At 39.9% G+C, this 13637-nt stretch overlaps 3 protein-coding genes across 3 annotated transcripts in view; 2 read left to right on the forward strand and 1 right to left on the reverse strand.

Moving 5' to 3' along the window:
• bmper (BMP binding endothelial regulator) overlaps positions 1-1349 on the forward strand; it is a 43061-nt gene extending 41712 nt beyond the window's left edge. The window contains exon 16 of the mRNA XM_034145803.1: positions 272-1349. Coding sequence (XP_034001694.1) covers positions 272-453 — 182 coding nt within the window. The 3' untranslated portion in view covers positions 454-1349. The remainder of the gene's footprint in view (positions 1-271) is intronic.
• A 2173-nt stretch (positions 1350-3522) lies between these two features.
• eaf1 (ELL associated factor 1) lies at positions 3523-10914 on the reverse strand. The gene is made up of 6 exons (XM_034145893.1): positions 10690-10914; positions 10028-10122; positions 8756-8892; positions 7799-7968; positions 6487-6684; positions 3523-5739 (listed from the first exon to the last, which is right to left on the reverse strand). Exons 1-6 carry the CDS (start codon positions 10790-10792, stop codon positions 5690-5692), a joined length of 753 nt encoding a protein of 250 aa, XP_034001784.1. The 5' UTR covers positions 10793-10914; the 3' UTR covers positions 3523-5689.
• A 231-nt stretch (positions 10915-11145) lies between these two features.
• The window catches only part of mettl6 (methyltransferase like 6), a 5855-nt gene continuing 3363 nt past the window's right edge, over positions 11146-13637 (forward strand). The window contains exons 1-2 of the mRNA XM_034145892.1: positions 11146-11649; positions 12980-13114. Of these exons, the coding sequence (XP_034001783.1) occupies positions 11341-11649; positions 12980-13114 (444 nt within the window). The 5' untranslated portion in view covers positions 11146-11340. The remainder of the gene's footprint in view (positions 11650-12979; positions 13115-13637) is intronic.

Raw genomic sequence — 13637 nt, forward strand, 5'->3', positions numbered from 1 at the left:
ATGCTGCAATGATCTGTTTGGTGTTTCAGCCAATCAGAGACAGGCTCTGTATATATCTGAGACCTGTGATATATTGATGAAAAACAGTATAATAGGAGACCTTTAAGAGATCTGGAATTAAAAGCTGAAATAATGACCTTTTGTCTCATATTCATCTTTTGATGTCAAATCTAATTGTTTTCTATTCCAATAGTTTTGGAGGGGACTGTATGTTTTTTTTCAAGTGTATAGATACATATCAGCAACATCTTTTTTTGTTGTCCCCCTCCAGCCACGCAGTGTAAACACGGCGCTGTGTACGACACCTGCGGCCCCGGCTGCACCAAAACCTGCGACAACTGGAACGAGATCGGTCCGTGCCACAAGCCCTGCGTGGCCGGCTGCCACTGCCCCGCCAACCTGGTGCTGTTCCAGGGCCGCTGCATCAAACCCACGTCCTGCCCCGGCCGGTGACCCCTGACCCCGGAGGGATGTGGGGGGGGGGGGGCAGGGCAGGTTATAGAGACAGAATATAAAGAGGGCCAAAGAAGCAGAAAAAGGTCTGATGTGGACGGATCGGATGGGATACGGTACTCAGGGTCCAGATTGATCTGATTTAGACATTAGAGGGATTTGGTGAAGAACTTCCTCCAGCCTCTCGTCCCGTCACGAAACCAATTTCTGCCCCCCGGAGTTTACAATTTCTCTAAGGGGAAGAACTGATGAGATAATCCCCTATGTTTTGGATATTTTACGTTCTGCTACTCCTGAGGAACGTTGGTCCACGCTGCCATGGACCCTCAGGAAACTACGTGGGCCACTGGACTCCTGTTCGAGCCAAAATGGCGTCCACATTGTCCCTCACAGACACTCAAAAAGTGAGAAATCTGCATTTTGGAATAAGGAGATTTTGATGCCTCCCTGTTGCATCATTTCATACTGTAAGCTAGCCAGATTTATATGAAAGACAGACAGCTTTTATATTATTATTATTATTATTATTATTATTGTTCTAATTATTATTATTAATATTATTATTTTTTGTTGTTGATGTTAATTTATATATCGGTTAAAATGACATGTCGTAGCAAGAGCCAGAATCATGAGTATAATTGCGTTATAAATGATTTTTAAAGGGAAACAAAAGCTATTTATGTATTTGTTGTGTACTCTTGTGTTTCTGTTTGAAGAGAAAAGCCCAAATGTGACTCAGTTGTTGCACCATCGCAGGGAAAAAGTACTGTATTGTAATAATAAGCCACGTGTACAGGTCGTTGTGGTTCGTACCAAACTGAAGGTGTTTACCGAGCATATGTTTCACTTGACGATGATTATTTAAGACCAGCAATATAATCTTTTATCGAAGTTCATTTCTGACTGCTGTCTTTACTTTCCTGAGCCCACGCCTCAGGTCGTTCAAACTCCCGTAAGGAAGTGGAGACATCTGGAAATCTGATGGAGTTCTTATACATTTGAGCATTTCCTTTTATTTGGATCCAGATTTCCCTGACCTACATTGTTTATTTTTCAGACTGTATTTCTAATATCGGCTTCTTTCTTGAGAATGACAGTTTCTACCCTTTCAGGCGTCTACAAAGGATGTGTATTTAGCAATCCAAGAGGTTGGAAAATCACAATCCATTGAACTGATTGCATCCTACAGACATGTTGACGGGTTGCTAGGAAGTAAAGCTCCATATTATGTGTTCAAACCAAAAAGTTATCAGAGTTTTAAGAACCACTTCAGGTTTTCTCCTGCAGGCAAAGCTGAAAAGGTTGAATAAAGCATTTTCAGGGTAGGAATTGAGAGGAGAAAGATGATTATGACATGCAACAAAGTCCTGTGGCTGTGAAATGTGGACGTTGCGGTTACCTGGTATGTATTTAATTCACTGTGGACAATAGGAAGGCTTTCTACAAGCTGAAAGCACATGTACTGCTTCCTCCGTGTGATATGTGCACTTACAATCCCACTTAGGCCGTGTTGAAGATGATCTGATCACAATTGGATCGCTCTCAGTTCACACCTGGCATTAAAGTGTCTCTAACGAGTCAATTTGGGGGTGAGATGAGCCAATTTTCACTTATGTTGTCCTCTCGTCTAGGCAAGGACAAATGAGTGAAATGACAACAACAACCTTTATTTCAGGATGTCTTCTGTCAACACAACAGTTATTATACCTGACAACACCTGGGTTATTGTGAAAGAAACCACATTTACCACTTTACCATGTGCTTCTCTCCATCACAGCCACATATACATGATGGGTGCTTCCTGAATGTATGGTCACATGACAACAAATGTGCACAGTTGCCTAGATACAGGGGGTGGCTCATTTTACCTCACTCTACCCTATGCACATACATGCGTTTTCTTTAAAGATTATTTTTCAGGGCCATTATTATGTTTTGAACCAGCAGGAGGCAACAATCTACTTCCTGTCCCTACTCTGCCAGACATGAAAAGAAGAAGGAATTAAAACAATACAGATTGGGTCAACTCCTTGGCTAATCCATGCATATCCCTGTGGACTTTTTGGAACATTTTTAGCATTTGAGATCTGATGTTGTTGCCTGATGTTTCACTTTAATTTGACACGACAAATACGTACGTAGAGGATGTGGGTTGAGTAGGAAGTCCTTTAAAGGGGACCTATCATGCAAAATGCACTTGATGTCTTTTATACATAAATATGTGTCCCCGGTGTGTCGGGGAACTCACGCAGCGTCAGAAAATAAAACCCTCTCTCTTTTCCTCCGTACCCAAATCTCTAAAAACGGGGCTACAACGGAGCTGATCCAGATTTGCGTCCGATACGACCTAATATCTGAAATGTGGACCCACGGCCCTATCAGAAACGTTGCTATCAGAAACAATGCCCGACTGTTTTGGACGTAATATGGTCGGTGTTTACATTAGCATCGCTAACACTCAGAGCTAACCTGTACTGGAGAGCATGTGTGTGAAGAAGCAGGAAATAAAAAGGAACTCACCTTGTGGTATAACCGGCAAGAGAGAAAGCCTTTGAGCTCCTACTGTTTCAGAGATAATCCTTGATAATCCATGATATGGCGTTTCATCACGGCAGTATTTAGTTTAGACAGTAGCTGCCGGGTCCCGCATGAGCTCAGACCCCTCCTTTTTAATTTGTTATCAATTTTCAATTTTTTTAAAGCTTTATACCCAAAATCAGCACTTTTGAAACAGGAAGTGAAATAGGGGGATATGAGGCATGGCTAGAATGGGTGATCTGTTTGGTATTTTGAGCAAAACACTTCATAGACATGTTTTTTATATATTTTTATATATCTGAGACCTATGCTATTGCCTAAGAATAGCATGATAGGTGACCTTTAATAGCCAACAATGCATTTGCTTCAGTAAAGTGTCTCCAGAACATCTTGAAATGTGGGAATGATTGGATCCTAAAGCGTCTTTGGTGCATCCACACCTGTTGTCCCACAGAGTTAATGTCAGGTGAGAACAGAGCTTTAATGCACAACTATCCTATCCTAATCCTCCCAATGAAGAGCAAACTAAAATGAATTTAAACACTTTTAATACACTTCAAGTTTGTACAAACACATTTCACATAAACGTAGCACTAATATAAAAACATGACAACAAAATAACCAAATACAACATTCAACAACCGAGGTGTGACAGATTTTCAAAGTGAATTCAGAGACTGATGAGAGACGTTTGAGCCTCAGCGGCTGATTTATCAAACCAGCTGAAGGTTCATTTTACAATTTAGAAAAAGATAAACAGTCACTTTGTGTTGGTTACTTCTCCTTCCTCGTAAAAAAACGTGAGACAATTTTTCAATTTCTTAGTTGATCAGGACTCTGCTCTACAGATTCATTGTCAAATTAACTAGAAGGAACATTCCTCTAACTTTAAAACCTTTTTATAAGTCCAACATATCCCAACAGGGATCAAAGAAAGCCCGTCTTATATTACACTTTTTAACCAAAAATACTGTTTCAAATTCCTAATAAAATGAAGTCTTGGCATTTTGCTATGAAACTCTCCCTTAGTGTTTCTGACTGCAGGTTGTTTTGTTGCATTGATAATGATTCACTTTACAATCATCACAGAGTGTCTCCTGCAGATGATCACATCAACACAAACAATGCTTTTAATGAAAACGATGACACAGCGACATGTGAAGCGTCCAGAGGCAGTTTCACTCTTTGGCTTTTTCACAAAACAACACATTCACCTTCACTGAGACGCTGTAAGGCATGGAATGATCCTTTCATATTATATGGAAATGTGGGGTCTAAAAAAATAAGTTTGATTGAAAAATGACACGACTTAGAACAAAGAGTGTCTGTGTGGAGAAAAACAAGAACTTTCTGAACTATTTTATTTCCCTTTTTCAGACGTAATCGTGTATCATTTGAGTTTCAGGTGCCTTTGAAGGACTTTTATTAACAAATGAATCACTTTAGACTCAATTATTATCAGTAATTCTAGGGAGAACGCCTGTGAATACTTGTTTTTGGTGAGAGATAACGGAATATTTAAAGGTTTTAGACCGTTATCATCACAGGATCTGACGAATGGTAATAGGTATCATACTGTAACTGGTTATACTGCGAGGAATTGGGATTCATTGTGACGAGAAGGTAGAACATAATGCACCCAGTTGAGAAAATGCATTCATATTAGCACATCTTACTATCTCCTCCTCTGTTTGATGGAGGGCATGTGTTGTTCCCATATGTTGCTGGGTACCTTTTGATCAGGTAACACTTCCAAGAACACACCATTTTGCGTCTTGACTGGAATATTTGACCTTGTTTAGCTTATTATTCGTTATTCTCCAGCTACAAACACACCACATGTTTAGGGTTTGAGTTCCTAAACACGGATAGGTTTTTAGATTTGGTGGATTTCTTACATTCAACTGCTTGCTAACTATTAGCAACATTAAAAGCTTATTCATGTCAGATCTGTTTCTGGCAGTTTGTTTTTAGGTCTCTTCTGCCCTCTAGTGGTAAAAGAATAACCCCAAATGCAGATTAACACCTGCAACTTTGCTATCTTTCAGTTAATAGAAGGTCATGTCAGTACACAACTTAAATCATGACATAAGAGCAATTAACAAAAAGTTAATTAAGGTCTCTGTAATGAGATTACTGCTAAAATATGCTCTAAATTTGACTTGTTTTTCATCAATGTGTTACTGATGCATAGACAATTCTGCATTTTCTTTATACCAATAAACATTAAAAACATGACACAGAAGTAGAGAAGCTTCCCACAGCCTTCTCTGATTAAAACCAGACGAGGTGAGAGAGTGGTTATCTTTCAAAATGATCTCTTCCTCGCCTCAGCGTAAAGACAAACCCAACGAGAGACAGATGATACATGGAGATAAAAGTAGCTGCTCTGAGTACAGAAAATATGTGCACTCCAATATATAATCTTCCAAACCGACCAAGTAAAAGTTTCTCTGTCTCGCTATACAAAATAAAATATAACATCTAATAAAAAATACACTCTTAGCTTTAAGGATATACGAAAATAAAAAATAAAAGATACAATCAAACTGGGATACACAGCTGGGAGCTGCCACAGCAAAGGAACCAGTGGAGAGGAGGGTGTGTGTGTGTGTGTGTGTGTGTGTGTGTGTGTGTGTGTGTGTGTGTGTGTGTGTGTGTGTGTGTGTGTGTGTGTGTGTTTAGAGAGGAAGAGAGTTTAGTCGTCATCACTGTCGCTGCCCGACTCGCTGAGCTGAAGGTCGTTTCCTGGGATAAACAGACAGATTATAACATTAGGACATTTTGGACCAGTGTCCGACCATAATGAGAACTGACACTGAGGTGGTTTCATGAACACTGATGTTTGTTAAAATGCTTGGTTACTGGAAATGGTGAGAAAATATTTTACAATATGTCCTTTGCCCTTCCCTGCCTCTCGCAACATCAGTGTTTCCGTTAGCTGGTTTTAAGGGAACTTTGACCCGAAAAATCTGTTAAAGTCCGTCATAACACACAGCTGCTCTCATTGATGCAACAAGCTGTTCGGACATTAGGAGAGAGACACACATTTCTCAATGGTCTTCAAAGTCGTCAAGTAATGTCAGATCGGTCTATCCCAATTTGGCCAAACCGGTCTATGAAGCCTGTAATCGATTTGAGAGCTGGACTGAACCACACTTGATTTTTAAGTCGGCAGCAGCACGCCTCAATTAAAATGTGATGAGTCAGAGAGGAAGTCCTTTATTTAAAAGGTTCCGGCGTTATATTTACTTATTTATACTTTTAACAAGTCGATTGGCGGGACTTGTTTTATTTGAAATTAAATAGAAATCCATGCCCTAAAGAAGTCCCTTTTCATAGCCTTCATATCAATTGTTTTCAAGCTCAGTAATAATTAATATTTGACCATCATTTCTCAGAATCGGCCGGACATTGAAATCTTTCCTTTGACTGCCATGTTTTTTTGAATGTCTTCTCTTCATGGAAGTAATAAAGTAACTTTGAGGGACTCACGCAGTGTGTTCATGAGCTGGTTGTTGCCCGGCTGCCCCCCGTTGGCTGTGGGAGGGGGGCGGGGGGGCGAGGTCTGGCTGAGCGGCCGGGGGGGGACGACGTCCGGCTCTCCGTCGCTGCTCTCCTCTCCGCTGCCGGAGGCCGAGTCCGAGGAGCTGCTGCTCATCTGCTCGATGACTTCCACCTCCGCACGCAGCTCTGAACCAGCAGGGGGCAGCAGGGGGCACAATCACACACTTTAACACGTTCAAACCCTTATTCCTCATCTGTTTATCCAAGTATAATCATAAGATAAGTTATAGGGGACCTATCATGCAAAATGCACTTTTGTACGTCTTGTATACATGAATATGTGTCCCCGGTGTTCCAGGGAACTCACCAAGTGTCAGAAAACACAACCCTCTCTATTTTCCTCCATACCCAAATCTCTAAAAAAGGGGCTGCAACGGATCTGATAAAAACTGATCCAGATTTGAACACTTTCCTGACGTCAGGACGGTGGCGCTACGGCTATTGGGCCAACTCCACCAATCAGGAGGAGACAGCCACGGCCATTGCCGTTCGAAAGCGCTGGAGACGCTGTAGTACATATGCCAGGCCTGTAGGTGGTGCTGTTCTCACAGAATCAGCCCTTGCTAAAACAGAGCTAAAAAATGTCAAATTGAGCGAAATGAGGCATGGCTAAAATGCATGATCTGTTTGGTATTTTGAAAAACAAAAAGTATAAATATGCCTTATATAGGTATGGTCCTACACTATATTATTCAAATATAGCATGATAGGTCCACTTTAAGATTTGCTTTCAAATCAAATCAAAGTTTATTTACATAACCTAATATCAGGGGGAATCTTCTAGTTGCTCTTATTGGCCGTGGCTTTGGATGAAAGCGTCCGCTAAATGTGATGTAATGCAACATGTGTCATGATTTTAGTTTTGTGTGTTTAGTTTCGGGTTTTATTTTTGAATTTCTGTTCTCCCTGTGTCCGGTCTTCCTTCCTGTGTTTGCCCTCCTGTGTCTGATTGTCTCTCTTTGTGTTCCTGCCTTCCCTCCCCAGCTTGTCCTGTGATCACCCTTCTGTGTATTTAGTCTCGTCTTGCTTCCCCTCTGCTCCATGTTCGGTCGTTGTCTTTCTCGCTCATGTTACCTGCCTGCTCCTGTCTGTAAGTTTGTTCCTGTTTCTCGTGCCAAGTTGTTTCTTGTTTTTCGTTGTCATCGGCTTTTGGATTAAAGCTCGCTCTTTGCATTTGGGTCGTATTTTCCCCAATCCTGACAACATGTTACCTAGTATGATATACTCCTTGCCTCCTCACCTCTCTTGATGTCGTCCAGCTGAGGCTCCGGGGACGGGTCGTCTTTAGAGGGGGAGGGGGAGGCTTTGGCCCCGGGCTTTGTGGGGGCTCGGAACTGAGAGGAGGGCTGAGAGGTGGAGCGGACCGACTGCTGCTCGATCCGCGCCTGGATCTTACTGCTGCCCTCCGCCCTGAAAAAAAAAACACACACACACACACACACACACACACACACACACACACACACACACACACACACACACACACACACACACACACACACACACCACACACACACACACACCACACACACACACACACACACACACACACACACACACACACACACACAGTTAGTCCTTCAGGAGTTCTTCACAATCTGTCTGGATCTATAGTGCAGGAATATCCTCTAACAGATTGTCTGTCGCCCAAAACAAAACATTTTCTCACCAATCTCTCTTGAACAACTATCTCTGGAATAAAACTCCCAGAAATCGGCTACTTTCACTTTGAAATCAAAGCTGAAGACTCTTTTTTTTACCGTTACCTTTTACTAAATCAAATAACTACTTATACATTTTTCTGCACAGTAACTTGTATTTTATACCTGTCTCATTTTATTGAAGCTTGTTTAGATTGTTATGCTCTTGGCTTTCTTATAACTGTTTGTAAATGTATTTAAATGTAATATTTGTGATTATATGGCCTACATAACCCCTGCATTCAGTGTAGTCATAATCAAATGTGTAAAAGTAGGATCAAAATATATCTAACAAAATATAGTTTTTAGGTGTTCATTAGGTCTGAGATCAATGCCATCTTTCTCATCCTGTGATGAATGACAGTAGGGAAAGGTGGGAGTTTCTGACCCTAAATGATTTGTTGTTTTGTCTCTCTGACTGTTTTTTGGTTTTTCTTTCTTCTGTAAAGCGACCTTGGGTCCCCTGAAAGTTATCATTATCATGTTTGACTTCTCACCTGGTTTTCTTGACCTGGATGCTGCTGCTCAGCTTCTCCAGCATGAATTCCCCGGTGTCGTGGTTGATGATGAGCACACAGTCCTTCTGGTACGGCCGCTTGTTCCCTTTGAACACCGTCATGGGAGGCGTGGAGCCCTGGAAGAACAGCAGTAATGTGAATATCTCTGTTTACTTTACCACAGTGCTTTATCAGAAGTAAAGGTGGTGTCGTGGCGTTTTAATCCGTTTCTACATTTAATATCCACTTTCCTCTATCAGGGTTGTGGGTTATGACGCGCCTCTCTTTGTTTCCAAACAAACTTTGCGGAGCTCGTTGTAGCGTTGAATCACATCAGATTTATTCTTTGATCAAGGCGGCTAGAAACATGATGACAAACTTCCTCGCTTCAAAGTAACTAGAAGTTCTCCGTATCAAAATAGAACAAAAAGAACACAGTGCTGTGTCCCATTGTCATGCCATATATAGACATATAGACATGCACGTCATACCCGACAGCGCACATATGACAGCAAACAAGTGAGACTTAAATTAACATCTTTTAAACCGTAGTGTGACTCACAAAAATAAAGAGTTTACTCTAAATCCTTATATTACTAAGCCAAACATTCAAACCATAATGATGAAAGGAAAATGGCTCTAACAGGTGGAGTTGGTCAGCAAACAGCAACCTTTTTAATAGAGAAAAGAGGAATAATCGTGTAACGCAGGGGTGTCCAAACATTAGGGCCACTACTGAAAAATATACAAAAGGCAGAGCCACTAATGAGGTATACGTATTGCCTCATAAGTTAAGTTATTAGTTAGCTAAATTAATCAAATGTAGGTCAATTATGCTTGATAATTAAATATGCTTTAAGAAAACAAACAGCCAACATCACAGCTCTCCAGAGGGTTTCATTTACTTTGTTACATTAAGTGTTGGCAGCCTTAATCGACTGAATTTAATTGAAAAGTGGGCTTATTAACACATGAATACTGTGTTATATATGTGTACATTTATATTTAATCAATATAAGACAATCACAGGTTTCATGTGTTGGCCATATTCCATTATACTTCAGAATTTGGACAGTTTTGACACCCCTGGTCTAACACTTTTTAAAACGTCTACAGTATAATGTTTGGGATTTTCTCACAGCTTACAGTAGCTTCTCATACTCTTCAACTGTATTGCAGTCAACGGTCAGGTGGATTTGTTTGCATTTGATTTTGTTTTCTTTACAGAAGCGCTGGTAAACAAAGTAAACAAGAGGACAACAACAGTCTTACTGGGATGTGAGGTAACGTGATGGTAACTTCTTCTCCTTTCCCAACTTGCAGCTCTCCCTCACAGCTCGTGTCGATGGAGGCTGGTTTGAAGTCATCTGAAAAAAGGACATTGACCATCTTATGTAGCAGCAAGACGGTGTTTTTCATAAAACCTTGCAAGAAAGTAAAAGAAGTAACTCACAAACAGCTAAATGCTTTGAGTGAATATATACTTCTTATTTCTGTGTGAAACTAGTTCTTGTTCATGCGTAATTCAAAAGGTAAATACATTTTAATACCACATTATTCTGGCTAAAAGGCATTTCCAGCTACTTTTGATCAGGCAGTAATGATGTAAAAATGTCAGAAAACAACATATGTGTGACTTTCATTTTGAATAATGTACTTTTACCACACACGTTAGTAAGCAGTAGTAATCCCACTTAAACATAATTTGAGAGTTGTCTACATATATATATATTATATAATATTTCAATGGATGCTGTAACGTTAAAGGAGTGGGTGTGACGATCTAGTTTTTATGCAAATTACTTCATTTACGTCTCGCTATAATTAGCCATGTTATGTAAGAGCCTCCCTGTCAATGTCAGCGGAATAACTAAAACACATCAGTCAATTTCACAGTGTTGTTGTTGTTGTTGTTGTTGTTGTTTCTCACTCACATCTGATAGTATGAAAGGAGGATTTTGGCCTCTTCTCGAAGCTCTCCCCGAGCTTCAGGACATGCTCCTCTTTGTCCAGCAGCGGATTGGTGCTCCCGTTCATCTCTCGGTTTATTACAAATGTTAAAATGCAAGCAGTGTGTGTTTACTTCAGAAATATCTGAAGAAGAAGCAGTTAGCCTCCTGTAGCTAACCGTTAGCACAACATCCCTTTAGCACCGCCTCTTCCGGATTTGGTGCGGCTAGGAAATGTGACCGTTAATAATGAACATGAAACACCTCTATTGTGTTTTAATCAAATGTAAAACAGTTTTGACCACTTATTTTAACATCAAATGTGAAAACTACGTGTAGTGGTTGTATTTTAATTGTTTGTAATCCAGTGGGTCACGGGCGGAACCAACGGAAAGAAATGGAATCAAATAGTTGACACGGAAGACTTTACACAACGGACAAGATGGACCTCAAATGTGGAAAAAACATGTTTCTTTTTTTTGTAATAAGTTAATTTTAGCGTGATTCTTCACACAAACAACTGCATTTTTAACCTTGTGAAGAACACTATTTTCTCATTAATTAAAAAAAAGCAACTTTACTGAAAGAAACCGAGCATTAAGACATTATTTCTTTCTAAAAAAAAGAAGAAGCATCATGTCGAAAAGTGAAGGTTTTCCTGTGGATATTAAAACAACAGCTCCAGAAGTAGAAGTGGGACTAAAAGAAGATATTTCTCCGTGTGTTTTCGGACAGAACAAAGCCTCCTCCTCCAGGGATTTGACCCAGGAGGAGCCGGACACACTGAGCCGAGAAAAGCCTCTGGTGTCCGACTTCAAACTCATGAAGCTGGAGAAAGAAGCTCAGAAAAACTGGGACTTGTTTTACAAAAGAAACACCACCAACTTCTTCAAGGACAGACACTGGACCACCAGAGAGTTTGAAGAGCTCAACGCATGCAGAGAGGTGAGCAGAGGGGGGAAGTTACTAAGTACAATTTTGAGGTACTTGTACTTTACTTGAGTATTTCAATGTTATGTTACTGTGTACTTCTACTCCACTACAGTTCAGAGGTAAATGGTGTACTTCTACTCCACTACATGTATGTAATACCTTTAGTTACTTCACAGATATGGATTAATGATGTGAAATATAATCAAGTGTTAAATCAGACTTTAGTTCCACCTGGAGTAAATCCACAAGCTACCCTGCAGTATACAAAGTCATTCAAACTAGCTGCACCTTTACCAGCTTTGAGAACACTTTAATGATCAATCATTATAAAACTTATCATATATATTATTCTGAAATGGACCAATCTGCACAATGACTACTTTTACTTGAGGAACATTTGTATCTTTAATTAAAACTATTACACTGTCAAGGTTTCCAGATAGCTCCATTATATAGATAACCTGTCAATCACTAATGTAGGTCCTTTCAATTCCAAACGTACTACTGTCAATGTTATAGAAGAAATATATGGGAATAAGGGTAAAAAAAAAGTAAGGAATACTGCTTTAAAAAAAGGTTTCCTACTTCATTTATAGCTGGGAAGTATTACTGTAAGAGGCAGTTTTGTCAAATGTGTCTGATCCACGAAGGGCACATTGTTTTGTATCGCCATAGTGTGAAAACCAATAAGATTGTTTGTTCAGGAAATGAATGGAACAATTAAATAAATGGATTGCATTATCAAACCTGATGATGATAATAAGCCTACCTATTCATCATTGAAACAACAACACAAACTGTATCGTATCAACACACTATCAGCAAAGTCATTCCGGTAAAAAAGTAGCCTTAGTGTAGCTCCTACAATTAGAGATGAATAAAGTGATAAAGTGAATATTTGTCCCGTCCAGAGACGGCAAAAGTACACACATCCTTTACTCAAGTAGAAGTACAGATACTCGTGTTTAAAAATACTCTGGTAAATGTAGAAGTACTGACTAAACTTCTTTACTCAAGTAAAAGTAAAGACTTTGAAATGTACTTCAGTAAAAAGTACCCATAACTAGCAGCTGTTTTAAAGAGTACCTGACCTCCCTTTATATTAATAGAACAATAATGTCATTGTTAGCTAATGAATGTTTCCATGCTGAACAACGGCAACATGACAACGTTTTCATTGGTCCCTCTTCTTTAGAGAAGACCAGGAAATGATGGATACACGGATCGTGTTCAAATCAATAGGCACTGACTCTAAATAATAATGTAGTGGAGTAAAGTACTGATACCAGAACAATGTACTTAAGTACAGTAACGAAGTATTTGTACTCCGTGTGATGTGCAGTTTGAGTCCCAGAGGCTGGTGCTGCTGGAGGCCGGCTGCGGGGTGGGAAACTGCGTCTTCCCTCTGCTGGAGGAGGACCTGAACATCTTCGTTTACGCCTGCGACTTCTCCCCACGAGCTGTAGAGTTTGTGAAAGTAAGAAATGTTTCCATCAAGTACACGTCTACTCCCTGAATTATCTTTCCTTGTATATACATTTAACACAAGTAAGGAAATGTGTGTTTTGGTAGATTATTTATTTGCTTCTTGGCAATAAATCTTATACTGTTGGAAAGCCTGTTTATTTTTTTACCTTTGAAATGGTGCCACAGAGCTGAGTATGAGGGTTGCACCCATGAAAAATGTCCTCATACTAAGCTCTGCTGCTCATCCCACAAAGGCATGTTCCTCACAAATGTGGCACCATTTGAAAGGTGAAAAATAAACAGGCTTTCCAACGGTATAAGATTTATTGCCAAAAAGAATTGATACAACAAAGAAATAATCTACCAAACCCACATTTCTTAACTTTTTGTGTTAACTTTATATCTCCTTTTACAAATCCTCCTGACTTTTTCCACCTTCTGCTTCCAGCTAAACCCTCTGTATTTTTTAAAGAAGATAAAAAGTATGAAAAACAACCCAAAAATAAAAAACTATTATACGTTAACGGTATACG

Source organism: Trematomus bernacchii, unplaced genomic scaffold, assembly GCF_902827165.1.
Source record: "Trematomus bernacchii unplaced genomic scaffold, fTreBer1.1, whole genome shotgun sequence".
Lineage (NCBI taxonomy): Eukaryota > Metazoa > Chordata > Actinopteri > Perciformes > Nototheniidae > Trematomus > Trematomus bernacchii.